We start from the raw sequence: 16,975 nt of genomic DNA, 5'->3' as shown, positions 1-16,975 counted from the left end.
ATGAGCAGAGCAGAAGACACTTCTTTAACAAACATTGCAAGTCTTACTGATGCCATACTCTTGACCGGGTGTGTGTGTGTGTGTATATGATGCTGCAGAAGAAAATATAGATATGTTCGATGTCAGTGTTGCTAATAAATCCCACAGCAATGTCTTCTTTTCTGTTTTCTTTTTTTTATATTATTGCTTGAGCATTTCAGGCACCTATATTTAATTTCCTTAAACATATTTTGAAACGTTTAGTCATCTCATGTGTGTGAGAAAGGGATTAAAAATGCATTGGTTCGGATTAAAAACTGTTTTTTACTGTTTTCTTCAATCTAACTAAACTATATAAAATAATTGTATTTCTTGTCATATGTTTGTCTTTTTTGTCATTTTTATATATTTCCCTACAACAACGTTACAAAGAATAGTTTAATATGCAGTAGATTTTAATATTCTTCAGTTAAGAAAAAGAAAGAAAGAATTGGACTTATTTTAACTTTTGTTAGACTGCAGATTGCAATAAAATAATTCTTGATAATATCTTTAAAATGATTCAAGATTTTTATTAGTCACATACACAATTATATGAGCGAAATCTCTTGACAAATTTAGGCTATTTTACTTTTCTGGACTGCAGAAAAAAAGGCAAAAAACGTGCAAAGTTAATTTGTGAAATAAAATCAGATCCAGATGTGTAATGAAGAATACTTGACACTGAGGCTGACAGCATGTATATTAAACCTGAACGACTGAGGTTATGATCTGTAGAGTGTGTGTGTGTGTGTGTGTGTGTGTGTGTCCATCAGGTGCAGTAATGTGAACATGAGCGGAGTCAGAATGATGATTTATTACAGCAGTGATCACTAGTTCAGTCTGTGAGAGACAGAAACCTCTCAAGCCAGGTAAAAAGCATGTCTATGTAGAAACAGAATACAAATACAACAACTAAAGAAGAACTATAAAAAAAAAGAAGGTAATTTAGCACAACCCGTCCCCGGCGAGGCTCGTCCAGCTCCAGTTTGATCTGAATATGAACGGATGGATTCTGCAGTGTGGGGTTTATAAATATATGCAGTAAACACATGAACAGACTGCAGCCCTCGAGTAAACGAGTGTGTATACCTCTGCTTTAAAGCATTCATATGATGTGTGTTTGGAAATATGACCAAACTGAAATAAGTTCATACTCTACACTTGTGCTAATTCAATGCACTCTCTTATATCCTTTACATATCCCAAGAACACTTTATTGAACAGGCTAGCAACACACAGACTGAGTCCTGACACCGCGGGGGCAGTTCTGGGGTCAGGAGGTCACGGGGACGCGCCGGACGCTTCACTGGAGAGGAGACGCTTCGAGAGGGATCATGATCCTGGACTCCATGTGCTGGATGAGCGGCACTGCACACAACACACAACACTGACTCAGTGACATAGTGAACGAGGGTTTAAAGAGCAGACTCTGAACAGAAATGACACACTAGCAGAGAGAGACTTGAGGAAAGGGTCCGAGGTGAACTGTATTAGACACGGGTCACTTCAGCGAGTGTTTACCGGTGTAATAGACCACTTCATCCCAGCCCTCGTGCTGCCAGGCGGCGTTCCTCGTGTCCTCTCGGGACTGAAGGTCCTTGTACGCTGAAACACATGGACACCACCGTACATCAGAGGAGAAGAGACCGACCTGATACTGTCTGCACCAGGACTCTGTTCTAGTCGGTTTATTACGCTCTGTAACCGCACGTGTGTTTATTCTCACCCCACAGATGATGCACCATGTAGAGGTCTCCTATCTGAGAGAAGAAGCCTCCGACCGCCTCGTGATTGTGCTGCCGGTAACTGATGGCTCTCGCCCTGAGGAACAGAACATCACACACTTCTCAACCATGAACAATCCCCATTTCTATCAGGAGTCACATGATCCTGTCTAAAGTGACTTGTATTCAGGCGTTCTGAGGCTCTTCCTCTCACTAGCACTGAGCTACTGCAACAGTGAAGTCACAGATGAGTCACATTTAGTTTGTAAACCGTTTGTGTACTGTTGATGAAGAATAAATATGTAGATGATTTACCAAGTGGTAAAACTACATTTAACTCTCAGCAGCAGCGGTCTGACCAAACATGACCACATCATGATGACTTCTGAAATCATCTCAGGAATTTCCCATCAGGATCTACAGACTCAACACTTGAGCACATTAGCATGTTCTTTTGTATTTAATAACAAGCCTGTAAACAGCAGTGTATTCATGTGACACACTTGATCTCAGCTGTGTGATGTGTTTATTCAGCTGTGTGATGTGATGTGTGGTTTGCACTCTTACCAGTAGTTGCCCCATTCAATCATAGTCCCGGGCTGAAACAAGACAAACAACAACTGTTAACCTGAATCCAGCTCCCAGCTGCAGAACACACACACCAACACTTCTGTAATGAACACACACACACACACCCTCACTCTCAGCTGGTAGGAGCTCTCTCACACACACACACACTCACTCTCAGCTGGTAGGAGCACACAAACACACACACACACACACACACTCACTCTCAGCTGGTAGGAGCACACACACACACACACACACACACACTCACTCTCAGCTGGTAGGAGCACACACACACACACACACACACTCTCACTCTCAGCTGGTAGGAGCACACACACACACACACACACACACACACACATACTCACTCTCAGCTGGTAGGAGCGCACACACACACACACACACACACACTCACTCTCAGCTGGTAGGAGCACACACACACACACACACACACACACTCACTCTCAGCTGGTAGGAGCACACACACACACACACACACACTCTCACTCTCAGCTGGTAGGAGCACACACACACACACACACACACACACTCACTCTCAGCTGGTAGGAGCACACACAAATTTCTGTGATATAAAGTGGGGGTACATGTCTTTTTTATTGTAAATCCCATTGAATTTGCACTTTCCTGGCATTGAGGCTGATAGGCTAATTATAACTGCTTCTCCATAGGTTAATGCACTAGACTTTGGGATTGGGTTCCCGCAGGACACAAATCTCGCGTTTAGGGTAACCCCCCCCCCCCATTTCAAACGATTGAGTTCGATTTGGTGAACTGGTTCAAGAAGAACCGATTCAATCGAATGATTCGTTCATGAACCGGATATCACTAAACTGCTGTGTTTTGAACTCTCTCTCACAACAAACACGGAAGAGAAGACAATGCTGAATAAAGTCATAGTTTTCGCTATTTTTGGACCAAAATGTATTTTCGATGCTTCAACAAATTCTAACGGACGCTCTGATGTCACATGGACTACTTTGATGATGTTTTTCTTCTCTTTCTGGACATGGACAGTAGACCGTACACACAGCTTCAATGGAGGGACTGAGAGCTCTCGGACTACATCTAAAAGATCTTAAACTGTGTCTCAAAGATGAACGGAGGTTTCACGGGTTTGGAACAACATGAGGGTGAGTTATTAATGACATAATGGGGTGTTGATGGTGCAGTGGATAAGACACATGCCTCTGGTGTGAGAGACTTGGGTTCGAATCCACTGTGAGACACCAATGTGTCCCTGAGCAAGACACTTAACCCCTAGTTGCTCCAGAGGCGTGCGACCTCTGACATATATAGCAATTGTAAATATAGCTTTGGATAAAAGCATCAGCTAAATGTAAATGTCCCAAACAATTTTAATTTCTGGGTGAACTAACCCTTTAAGCTAAATTTTTTTTTAATAATGTTTAAATTAATACTTGTTCAAAACAATCACTTTAGCAGAGTTTCTACTATTTTCTGCACATTCTGAAAAATAAAAATTATTCTTGTTCAGTCTATGCATATAAGCGTTCTGTGGCATATCGCCGAAAAGAACTTAAATTGCAATTTCAGTTTTGATCATACAGGTAAGAGCAATACATCAATCGAATCTGTAAAGGGTCTACTTTTATTTATATACACACATAATAAGAAAACTTTGTGCATTTATAAAATAAAGAAAACAGAGTGTGCTGTCTGCAGCCTTGGTCTTGCGTGATCTTCATTTAGAAATGCGTCATTAAAATGAACTGAAACTCAACAAATACTCCACAAAGAAACATGAGACATATTTCTATAGAAATCTTGACATGTCTTTTTTAAAACTAAGCAAGTCTTATCGACAACAAATATTAAGTAATAAAGTAATCCATATGAAACCAACGCGATCTGCAGTCTTTAACGTCTCCCTTCACTAACTCTAATACGACCACACCCACGCGCTATAGATATCATCCATGTGAATCGGGCAGAGCGTAAACATTATTAATATCATGTTTTTAAACATGATGGTTTCATTCTAAACATGGTGATTATCTCCAAGGACACCCAACATAATATGGTTTTAGCAACTGAATCTAACATCTCATGTCAACAAATGGAAAAGTCATCAGTCTATTAATCTTCATGTTAATCATGGCGCCTTTAGTCGCTACAGCGGGGGCGCTTTTTACCCCAAATATCATACATTTACATATTCTTTCGTTATTTAAAAACCATTGCTTTAATTATCATAAACAAAACTGAAAATCACAAAGAAGATCTTTGTCTCAAAATATGTGCATTGATTTTTTTTAGCTATTCTCATTTGCTACTTAAATTTACAACATTTAAAAAAAACTAAATATTAGATCAAGCAAGCACAGAATCAACTTTGCGGTCTAGGTTATGTGCGCGATCGCGTCAGAGATCAAACAGATAACCTCCCGTGTTTAGTTCTGTTTTTGACAGAAGCACATATCGGACAATTTAAAAAATAGCAGCATAAACAAAACTTTCAAATAAATTATTTTTATTTTTAAGCACTTTCAAGGACCTATGTTGGTTTTCAAGTACTTTCCAGGCCTTGAATCCATATGTCTGAAATTCAAGTACTTTCAAGAAGGGTGGGAACCCTGCACACACACACACACACACACACACACACAAACACACACTCTCAGCTGGTAGGATCAAACACACACACAGACACTCACTCTCAGCTGGTAGGAGCGCAGACACACACACACACACACACACACACACTCTCAGCTGGTAGGAGCGCAGACACACACACACACAAACCCACACTCACACACACACACACACACACTCACTCTCAGCTGGTAGGAGCGCAGACACACACACACACTCACACACACACACACACACACACACACACACACACACACACACACACACACTCACTCTCAGCTGGTAGGAGCTCTCACACACACACACACACACACACACACACACACACACACACTCTCAGCTGGTAGGAGCGCAGACACACACGCACTCACACACACACACACTCACTCTCAGCTGGTAGGAGCTCTCACACACACACACACACACACACTCACTCTCAGCTGGTAGGAGCGCAGCTCGTAGATGTTGGGTCCGTCTCTGGGCACCGGCTCGTTCCAGAAGCTGAACTCCAGCAGCAGCTGGTTCCTGCGGGACAGCAGCATCTTCCCCCTCTCCTTCCTGTACTCCAGGAAGTCCTGCGAGACAACACAGACGTCATCACTCTCCACTGACCCTCAGCTCAGGGCAGCGTTCAGAAGGTCACTCTGGAATCTAACAGCTTACAGAAAGAGACTCTACTTAAAGAGATAGTTAACATAAAAATACAATTCTGTCATCATTTACTCAGCCTCACGTTGTTTCGAATATGTATGAGTTGCTTTTATTTTTGGGTGAACTATCACTTTAAGTAGAAAAACCTGAAATCTGTAACCTGTTAGATTTCCAGAGTAACCTTCTGAACGCTGCTCATTAATTACTGGCTGCAGGCTGATATTCCTCATTAAATCACACTGTGAATGCTGATTAATACACTAACATATTCTGCTTTCAGCATGTATCATGCCACAATGTTACGAGATGTTACACTCACATGCAGACTACAGTAAGTATGAACGTACTGAAATTGTTGGTGTATATTCATAACATAACCCCATAATGTCTGATTCTGCAGTGTTTTACCTTGTTACTCTTTAGTTTGTTCATGACTTCAGTCAGAGCCGGATATCCTCCTCTGTACCTCCACAAGTGCACTATGTAGTGAACCAGAGGCATGTGTTACAGTGTGTACACACACACACACACTCAGCTCAACACACTCTCGTATCAAACACAAACAAACATCTCATTCATATACAGTCAGAGGTGTCCAGGACTGACAGAACATTTCAGGTTACGAATGTAACCAGAGTTCCCTGACTATGGAACGAGACACTGCGTCCTCTAGGGGGCGCTATGGGGAACACCTCTTCATGACTCGTGTCTGAAGCATACATTGAAAAAACACCAACTTGTGGGCCGGCGACAGCCTCCGACGTCACTACTGGCTCGACTATAAACAGGCACCGGGAGAACACGTCATTCACTGAAGCTTGCGTCCGAAGCATGGCAGTGGTCTCTAGTGGTCGCTATGGGGAACAGTATACCCACGCTGCCATGCTGAGGCGAGTGCAGGCCAGAATCATGGCGAGCACTAAGTACCAACTCTAACATTTCCATGGGAGTTGCCCCTGGGACGTTAGACGGCTGTCTGTTACACCCCTTACAGCCAAAGCCCTAAGCTACATACCCAACTTAATTGTAAGGGCCTCGGCCCGGGGTAGAGCTGAAGGCTTGGAATCAGGAAAGATTCCTTTAAAGGGATATGGCTAAGAATCTAGCATTTTCAACAGATCCCTGGAGTTGTGTGAAGTGCCTTCCTACTTCAAACGCTCCACCATCATCCCCATCCCAAAGAAACCCAAGATAGCAGAACTTAACGACTACAGACCTGTGGCTCTAACGTCTGTCGTCATGAAGTCGTTTGAAAAACTGGTTCTGGCTTATCTGAAGGACATCACTGGACCATTACTGGACCCCCTGCAGTTTGCTTACCGAGCAAACAGGTCCGTGGATGATGCAATCAACATGGGATTGCACTTCATCCTGCAACATCTGGACAAAACAGGGACTTATGTGAGGATCCTGTTTGTGGACTTTAGTTCGGCTTTCAACACCATCATCCCAACAACCCTCCAGACCAAACTGACCCAGCTCTCTGTTCCTAGCTCTATCTGTCGGTGGATCACCAGCTTTCTGACAGATAGGCAACAGCTAGTGAGACTGGGGAAATTCACATCAAACAGCTGCTCCACCAACACTGGTGCCCCTCAGGGATGTGTTCTCTCCCCTCTGCTCTTCTCCCTGTACACCAACGACTGCACCTCTAAAGACCCCTCTGTCAAGCTCCTAAAGTTTGCAGACGACACTACAGTCATCGGCCTCATCCAGGATGGTGATGAGTCTGCTTACAGAAAAGAGGTTGAGCAGCTGGCTGTCTGGTGCAGTCTTAACAACCTGGAGCTGAACACACTCAAAACAGTGGAGATGATCGTGGACTTTAGGAGAAACCCCCCTGCACTTTCCCCACTCACCATCATGAACAGCACTGTGACTGCAGTGGAGTCATTCAGATTCCTGGGAACCACCATCTCTCAGGACCTGAAGTGGGACATTCACATTGACTCCATTGTAAAAAAGGCCCAACAAAGGTTGTATTTCCTTCGCCAGCTGAAGAAGTTTAACCTGCCACAGGAGCTGCTGAAACAGTTCTACTCAGCCGTCATTGAGTCTGTACTGTGTACTTCTATAACTGTCTGGTTCAGAAGACTACAGAAAACTGTTCGGACTGCTGAAAGGATTATTGGTGCTCCCCTGCCCACCCTTCAAGAACTGTATACATCCAGAGTGAGGGCTCAGAAAATCACTCTGGATCCCTCACATCCAAGTCACCCCATCTTTGAACTTTTGCCATCTGGCCGGCACCTCAGAGCCGCAAATACCAGAACAGTCAGGCACAAGAACAGTTTCTTCCACCAGGCAATCTACCTCATGAACAGTTAAATGTTCCCTAATTATGCTTATAAACGTGCAATATCCTAATATTTATTTGTTAACCCTCCATCCTAGAACATTCCTGCATCTCACTCAATCCTATTCCATTATCATTTATAGCACAATTGTCTGTGTTGTTGTTGTCTCTGTGTACTGGAAGCTTATGTCACTAAAACAAATTCCTTGTATGCGTAAGCATACTTGGCAATAAAGCTCTTTCTGATTCTGGTTTTATACTAAGTCTTGCCTGTCACACAGGGGCTACCGCTAGCTTACGCATAAGCTTGCTGAAAGAGCTGTCTCAACAGTTCTCTAGTAGCAACACCGTTTAGATAGGTATCAGAGAATACATAGGTGGAGTGGCGCCCAAGATGAACGGGGCTTTTACCAACTCAAGAAAGGACATGAAGCAACCGCGCAAAGCACTCACCATATAGGATTTTAGAAAGAATGCAGAATACTAGCGTGCGAACTTACCACAGTGTGGATTACAGAAAGTGTGCAAAGACTTCACGTGCACACTTACCATTGCATGGATTCTCAAATACTGTTCTAAGGAGGGGCTCTCATGGCACTCTGATAGAGAAGCTCATAGATGGTTGCTCTATCAGAGTAACAGTAATGATTGATAGACAATCAAAACAGTCAAAACATTAATGATTGACAGACATCTACTTGATCAGTGGAAATAATGCTGGAGTGCTCTGGGGAAAAAACGGGGAACTCAGTTTCACCTAAGAGGATAACTTCAAATTAAGAAAGAGAGTAGCGTACTCATAGGAAATCCTTCTTAGCAAAAGTGAGCACTGCTAAACTACCACGAGAACAGCCCAAATAGCCCCTCATATTGAGGGGAAGCGATGCTTGAAGTATAGAGAAACTGGCGCTAGGCTCACTTATTTAATGGCGGCTGCCTGCTGAGACTCAGTGCAACACTCTCCCAATAACGCTCAAATAAACCTTGGTACGTGTGACAAGACTGTTGTAAAGAAGGACAATTTCAGCTTAAACCTGTGTCTTGTCAATGCGAGAAACAAGACAGTCGTTTGCAGCCAAACAACACATTTTGACTGAAGTAAACAAGCAGCTGGGTGAAAACAATGCGGCTTTGACTCAGGCCATTGATGACTTAATGGGCAAATATTTCAAAGAGGCTGACGTGAAAGCCGAATCACGCATCAACAGGCTTGAGAAATGCATTGACAGTATGCATTCAACTTTATCCAAGCACATGGAGGAAATACGGATAATACGCTCAGATACAACTCAGTTAAAAGAGCGTGTGAGTGAGGCTGAACAGACTGTCTCACAGTGTGTGGAAACAATGCACAAATATCAAGCAAAACTCACAGAAATGGAGGATCGCGCACAGAGAGACAATTTGCTTATATTTAATCTAAAAGAAGGAGACAAATGCTCTGGATTACCTTCGAGAACAACTTCCCAAGTGGTTCCCTGCTATCGTTGACACCTGCCCGGAGCTGACACGATGTCACCGGCTTGGACGCCTGCCCGAGCGAGGCACTGGGAGTGAGCAGCGGAGACCACGGTCGCTGATCGTTAGATGTCTCCGGTACACTGACAGGGATCGTATCCTCAAAGAATCCAGGAAAAATCGTTCAGAAGTGGCTAATATTCAACTTCAGTTTGCCGCGGAGTACAGCGAGGCCACTTTGCAGTGTCGTAAATTATGCTACAAGGTGATGTATGAAGCCCGTACAAAGGGGTTTCAGGCTTTCCTTCTGTACCCCGCAACAATACAATTCACCAAAGGTAATGTCAGGCATTTATTTCAAGACGCAAGTAAGGCTGAGCTTTTCATTTCAACTATTGAGGATTAAACTCCAGCGCAGTGACTTGGTAAGGCTGTTACGAGGCAATTTTGTTTGACTTTTTTTCTCTTGAGCTTGTGAACATTTGATGACTTTCTTTTTCGTTGTTGTTGTTTGTTTTTTTGGTTTGTTTTTTGGTTTGTCACAATGTCTGTTACTTTGATAAAATTCTTGGGAGAGTGAACTACTTACTACCTGTCTTTGGGAAACATCTTTGAATTTATGGAAATTTTAGTTGTTATTATTTAAAATTAGATAGGTATAATACTGACAAGATTTGATACTAGAGAGCAAAGCATGCACGATTTTGGTAAGGACTTGGACCCTGATAGCCATGTGTTGAATGAAAGATGTGACACCTCTAAATATTATACTGATTATGAATTTAATTTAAACATTAATTCAAGGGACAGTCTGTCGCTTGTTCATTTCAACATCAGAAGTCTTAATTGCAAATTTCAACAAATTGAAGGATTATATCACTACATTTACAAGTCGATTTAAAATAATAGCACTTTCTGAAACATGGATTAGCGATGAAAATCCGAAAAAAGATCAGAAAAAAGAGGAGGAGGTGTGGCGTTGTATGTTGATAGTCATTTGAAATGCAAACTTGTTGAAAAAATGTCTATTGCAATCGAAGGAATTTTTAAATGTGTAGCTGTTGAAATCGATATTTGGAAAAAAACAGGAATGTGATCGCTGCTTGCATTTACAGAGCTCAAGGATCCAAAATTGATGTTTTTCAGGACAAATTTGAACAATTACTTGATACACAGAATAACCATAAAACATTTTTTATAAGTGGTGATTTCAATATTGACTTTCTTAATCTAAATGTAAGTTTACTTAAGATTTCTTAGAAGCATTGTATACAAGATCTTTTTTTCTGTAATTACGCAGCCTAGCAGAATCACTAGCTCGTGTGCCACATTAATTGATAATATCGTCACAAATGATGTTAAAAAAATTGTTCAGAGTGGATTATTGAGAAATGACTTAAGCGATCATTTGCCTGTTTTTACCATATATGACATGCAACCTGAGATATACAAGAGTTCACATCATACATCATATTTTAGAGTGAGAACCGAGAAAACAATAAATGACTTTAGGAGTGTGCTTTCACAACAGAACTGGTCAGTTGTCTATGTGAATGATGTGAATGCAGCATATGAAACCTTCTTAAACATATATATATATCTAGCTATGATAAATACTGCCCACTTAAGCTGTCAAAGAAAACCCCTAAAAGTGATAAACCCTGGATGACATTAGGATTAAAGCATGTGAAAAGAAAAATAGATTGTATAAAGACTTTGTAAAAAATAGGACATCTAATTGTGAGGCCAAACACAAAGCATACAAAAATAAATTGACGACAATTTTAAGAGAAACTAAAAGGGACTATTATAATAAACGATTGAAAGATAATAAAGGAAATATGAAAATAACATGGAATATATTAATATAATAAAACCAAACTCACAACATATTAAGTTACCTGAATATTTTGTGTACAATGAAACTGTTATGAACAATAGCATAGATGTCGCCAATGAATTTAACTCATTTTATATCAATATTGGGGAAAATATTGCCAAATCAATTGATATATCTAACCAAAGTCAAAATGTTACTTGTGGAATGAAAAGTAGAATGCAGTCCATGTTCCTGGGTGAGGTTCAGGAAAATGAAATTCCATGATAATGATGGACTTGACATGGCCATTGTAAAAAGGACCATTGACTGTATTATTAATCTTTTATTTTTAATTTGTCTATACATTCGGGTGTCTTTCCTGAGAAGATGAAGGTCGCTAAAGTCGTTCCACTTTTCAAAAATGGAGATGTACATCATTTTAACAACTACAAACCAGTATCATTGCTCTCTCAGTTTTCAAAAACCATTGAAAAGTGGTTTGCTCAAAAACTAAATATTTTTTTAGAAAAACATAAATTAATTACTGAAAAACAATATGGCTTTAGAGCAAAAGCTTTGGCATTAATTGAACTCATAGAAAAAATAACATTTGAAACTGAGAATAAGCAACACACAGTGGGGGTCTTAAGCAAAGGATTTGACACTATAAATCACAGTTTGCTATTGTCAAAATCATACAACTATGGCATTAGGGGTCCAGCTCATCAATGGCTCAACAGTTATCTTAACAATCGACAGCAGTTTGTTCAAATTAATGGTCAAAGATCTGATTTAAAAGATATAATATCTGGAGTTCCACAAGGATCCGTTTTAGGCCCATTACTATTTATTTTGTTCTTTAATGAAATTTTTTGATGTTTGCCGATGATACCAACTTTTTTTTTATTCTAGAAATAATTTGTCAGAAATAACAGAAAATATAAATTCAGAAATGGGAAAAGTTAAGAAGTGGTTTGACAAAATAAATCATGTTTAAATTGGGAGAAAACTAAATACATGATTTTTGGTTATTGTAAAAACAATGAAAATTTAAGAATAGCAATTGAAGGAAATGAAATTTAAAGAGTTAACGAGATAAAATTCTTAGGTGTTATTTTGAATGATAAATTGAATTGGAAAGATCACATAGTTTATATTAAGAATAAAGTTTGTAAAAGTATTGGGGTCTTGTATCAGGTTAAAGATGTTTTGGTGTTTTTCATTGCTTATGTTGTACATTTCACTAATACTCCCATATTCTGGATACTGCACAGAAGTCTGGGGTAATACATACTCTACTAACACAAGATCTCTGTTTTTGTTACAGAAGAAAGCATTAAGGATTATCAAGACAGGCTAGAGAGAAAACACAAATAGTTTATTTGTAAATTCTGGACTTCTAAAATTCAAAGATTTGGTTGACTTGAAGATTTTGATTTTTATGTGGAAAGCTAAGCAGAGAGTTTTGCCTATGGTCTTACAAAATGTATTTACTTTTGTATCAAAGGAAGATGGCCATAGAAGGCAATATTATTTTAAAACTCTTTTTGCACGTACTACACAAAAACAGATGTGTTTGTCTATGTACGGAGTTAAACTATGGAACACCTTGGACTGTGAACTGAAGTGCTGCAAAAGTGTTTGTAAATTTAAGAATTTGTATAAGAAAAAAATACAGGAATGTTATAAGAACAATGATGACTAATACGCTTAAAACTAGGATAATTAAGTGTAAAGATAGGTATTACTGAAAAAACTTGATCCATACGTTGATCCATTTATAAAGTAGCTGTTTTTTATTGTTTTTGTTTTTTTTTTGATGTGCACAAATAAGCGACAGGTACCATAAGATTTTCTTCTTCCTGTCCTGTTCGTTCATGTACGTAATGAATGAATGAAGTTATGTATGATTTGTGCAATAATTAATTGAAATATAAATAAATACACACTGGCTGAATGGAGCCCAAGGAAGCAAGGTCTAATCATCTCAAGAAAGGGAATGAAGCTGAGGGCGTAACCCTTATCGTACAGGATTTCAGAAAGTGTGCAGAGTCTTGCGTACACACTTACCACTTACGTGGATTTTAGAAAGTGTACAAAGTGTTCACAAGCACACTCCCCACCATGTTGTTTTGAGAAAGTACACAGAGCATTCATTATCCAAGATGAATCGCCTTCAATAATGAACGTGATATTGTGTAGCTTGTCAGTGATCTACGGCTCTGTCTATTAAATGCCTCTCCTTTTAAAAGCAGGTGATGGCGATTTAGTGGTAATGACGGAACCGGATTTACTGACTAGGTGCGCATGATCATATCATTAGATATATCGCCCAGCCCTAGTGTAGCGTGGTACAACCTACTGCAAAAATGAATAATCAAATGTAAAATAAAATATAGTCTACTGTCACATTAAGAGCCGCACGGATCTAAATTACTGTTACACGTGTATTTTCATTCTCAACTCTTTACATTCATTTATTACATGAACAACGAATGTATACATGAATAATCACCAAGCGCAGCATTTTGACACATTTTTGCGTGTATTGGAGATTTTAGGCGTGCACCTTGAGCTAAAAGATGACTTTACATATCCGTGTTCTGTTCTGTCTCTGAGCATCAGGGGCGCTGCTCAAGTCCTAATAATCGAATCGTTTTTTTTTCGATTAATTGCACAGCCCTAATGTCTCCCCCACAGAGAAAAAGCTCTTTCTACAGGGGGCATCCTCTCATAGCCTCTCATTTCGTGCATCGCCTCAATGTCGGCACAACTCTTATGCTGAAACCGATGGACGTGAGAAGAAAACTGACTCCTTCATTTCTTTTCGATCTCTGTATGGATATCAGGCAGAAATGGAAGGCTCACCTGAGCTGGAGGGCTATGGTCAGAAAGATAACGCGCGTCGAGGCGGCCTCACGGCGTCTCCTTGTTAGCGCACTTTCATGGCAAGTCCAACTTTGCCGTGGCACGATCCATAACCTCCAACAGCTCTACATACGCAGGGCAGGAGAATTGAGAAGGTTCAGCCTCAGCTTCTTCACCATCCTCAAATAACTCCTGCTTTTCCTGAGTAAAAACCCAACAGAACAGTCAGTGAAGACGAAGAAGAGAATGACGTGTTCTCCCGGTGCCGGTTTATAGTCGTGCCGGTAGTGACGTCAGAGGCTGTCGCCGGCCAACAAGTTGGTGTTTTTTCAATGTATGCTTCAAAAAGGGTCACGGCGAGGTGTTCCCCATAGCGCCCCCTAGAGGACGCAGTTCGAAGTTCCCTTGAAAGTGAACTCCAGACACATCAGAAAATACTGACCTTTATTCTGTCATAATGACCATGAAACATGCAAAGGATTGCTCTGAGCACAACAAACACCAGATGAACTGAGTCCTAATGTTCAAATCCACTTTTAACTTGTGTTAGTATACTTCCTTAAGTCTTCAACACTAATGTTACTGTGTGTGTGTGTGTGTGTGTGTGTGTGTGTGTGTTTGTGTGTGTACATATAGAAGGTAATTCTCTGCACATTTCAGAAACGTCCCTCACTAAAACTGTTGATTTCCTTTTTTTCTTGAAGAAAGTCAAATATAAGAGGTCAGGGATGTGTGTTTACTGCTCTGCTCTGTAGAGGGGCTCAAATGACAATGTTCACCTGGGATTGGGTTAAGATGATTTCAGAAAGATGGTGATGTTACTTTCACACAGAGTCTATTAAAGATCTATTTCAGCTCTTATGAAAGTCTAGTGGTTTGGGAGGCCGTCCTACCAGCTTGGTCCTGCTCCCCGTACCAGGTGTTCCAGGTGCCCACCAGCTCACACGGATACCTGCTGTCTCTGTGGATGGACGGCAGCACCTCGGCACTGCAGACACAACACAACTCTGAGCCTCGGATCACGCTCCAGGTGGCTTCATGTCATTAACACGAGGACAACGGCTTACCAGAGTGTGTTATAGGCATCCAGACACTCGGGCTTCACGTTGTGAACTACAACACAAGCAATAAAACAGAGCTAATGAACACACGGCACAAGCACCGAGACGCACTCAGCAGAGGGCAGAACCTACACTGGATTTTATACAAGTTGTTGTCCTCTTTCTTGGCTAGCAGATGGGAGTGAGCGTCTTTTCTGGGGTCCACCTTCCGCACAAACAGTGATTTGAACCAGCTGTCCTCTCGGCTCCGGTTATTAGACGCCGACAGACCCCTGAAACACAACCAGCTCTGATTCACTACACACACGAGTCCCTGCAGCACAGAAGCAGTCATCAGCACAGGTGTGTATGTGTGTGTGTGTGTGTGTGTGTGTGTGTGTCCCTGCAGTACAGAAGCAGTCATCAGCACAGGTGTATGTATATGTGTGTGTGTGTGTGTGTGTGTGTGTGTGAGTGTGTCCCTGCAGCACAGAAGCAGTCATCAGCAGCACAGGTGTATAAGTGTGCGTGTGTGTGTGTGTGTGTGTGTGTGTGTGAGAGTGTGTGTCCCTGCAGCACAGAAGCAGTCATCAGCAGCACAGGGATATCTCAGACAAATACTGTCCTCCGAACAAACCACACATTAATGGAGAGATGATTTATTCAGCTGTCACGTGATATCTTCTCTTATGACTGGTTCAGGGTCACGTGATAAGAGCAAACAGAAACACACTCTCAGTACAGTATAAACTGAGACTGTGTGTTTCTGATATTCTGCATGCATCACTTATCAGTCACATTGATAACTATTACAGCCATTTATTAACCAGTGGCTGGAAGCTAAAACACTGTCTTCAGCATAACCTGAGTTATGAGTTATGAGAGTTATGGGTTATGACCTTGAGCAGCGCGTGCGAGCGCCTTTGACTCCCGCAGCAAACATGAACAGCGCAAACTTTACGATTAACACACTGATAAAGTGTCTGTAAGTTACACATCTGCTCGCAGTAATACTAGTAGTCTCGTCTTTATCTAATGCGATAGTGTGTGTAACATTAGAGACTCTCATGCAGCTCGTGTTTCGCTAAAGCACAAAGCTCCCACATTTATAACACGTAATCGAGATCAAACCTGATAACAGCGGTAAAGTGTCCGTGTTTCGCCTGATAAAGGCCTGAGCAGGAGCTCTGAAGGACTCTGGTCGCCATCTTCCACCGATAGGACACACAACAAAAGCAGCAGGCGAGGAAAGAGTTAAATGCTGCAGTTCTCCGGCGCTGCCGCTGGGGGCGCTACACACCACTGCAGTGTAATATCATTGCTTACACACTAACATTAAACATAACATACAGATAGTGAAACCTTAACTCAACCTCAGCCTAAATCTGCAAAACTATAAGCACATTCTCATCCTCACACTTTCTGCAAAACACTACACACACTTCTCTACATTAGACACAGCAATCAAACATAATGTCACTTCTTTGCCATATCAAGCCACTGCTTTCCAAAATACTACACATATGAACCTATTGATCAAACACGGCTATCAGGTGTCCACACACTTCAAACAATCAAGGTGTGAGCACTATAAAAAGATAACAGGTGAATTTTGTATTCAACAGAAATTAAAGACATGGTGCAGGAAGAGGAAAAGGGAGGAACATCTTTAGCTGGAGAACTCTTTTGGATGTCCCAGGTCAGCGTGGTGATAACATCACAGTATATGCTGCAATAATGCAGAATAGGGTCCTCATGCCAAAATAGGTCCTTACTACACCAACCACATACGCTTTGACGCACAGACTAAACAGTGGACAGACTAAGGGTCCCATTCTTCCTTACCTCTTCCCCTTCTGTATGCAGTGGAAGGTTTATGACCTCTGACCCCATG

At 41.2% G+C, this 16,975-nt stretch overlaps 1 protein-coding gene across 1 annotated transcript; it reads right to left on the bottom strand.

The window, feature by feature from the left end:
• Positions 1 to 815: 815 nt before the first annotated feature.
• Positions 816 to 16,358, bottom strand: LOC113115459 (protein NipSnap homolog 2). Its single transcript, XM_026283042.1, has 10 exons — positions 16,213 to 16,358; positions 15,235 to 15,374; positions 15,109 to 15,154; positions 14,935 to 15,029; positions 6,009 to 6,079; positions 5,384 to 5,524; positions 2,313 to 2,344; positions 1,748 to 1,842; positions 1,543 to 1,626; positions 816 to 1,389 (listed from the first exon to the last, which is right to left on the bottom strand). Exons 1-10 carry the CDS (start codon positions 16,287 to 16,289, stop codon positions 1,325 to 1,327), a joined length of 846 nt encoding a protein of 281 aa, XP_026138827.1. The 5' UTR covers positions 16,290 to 16,358; the 3' UTR covers positions 816 to 1,324.
• Between the last annotated feature and the right edge of the window lie 617 nt (positions 16,359 to 16,975).

The sequence above is a fragment of the Carassius auratus genome, chromosome 15 (assembly GCF_003368295.1).
Source record: "Carassius auratus strain Wakin chromosome 15, ASM336829v1, whole genome shotgun sequence".
Lineage (NCBI taxonomy): Eukaryota > Metazoa > Chordata > Actinopteri > Cypriniformes > Cyprinidae > Carassius > Carassius auratus.
The sequence above is the reverse complement of the archived record's forward strand: the minus strand, read 5'-3'. Positions and strand labels throughout refer to the sequence as shown.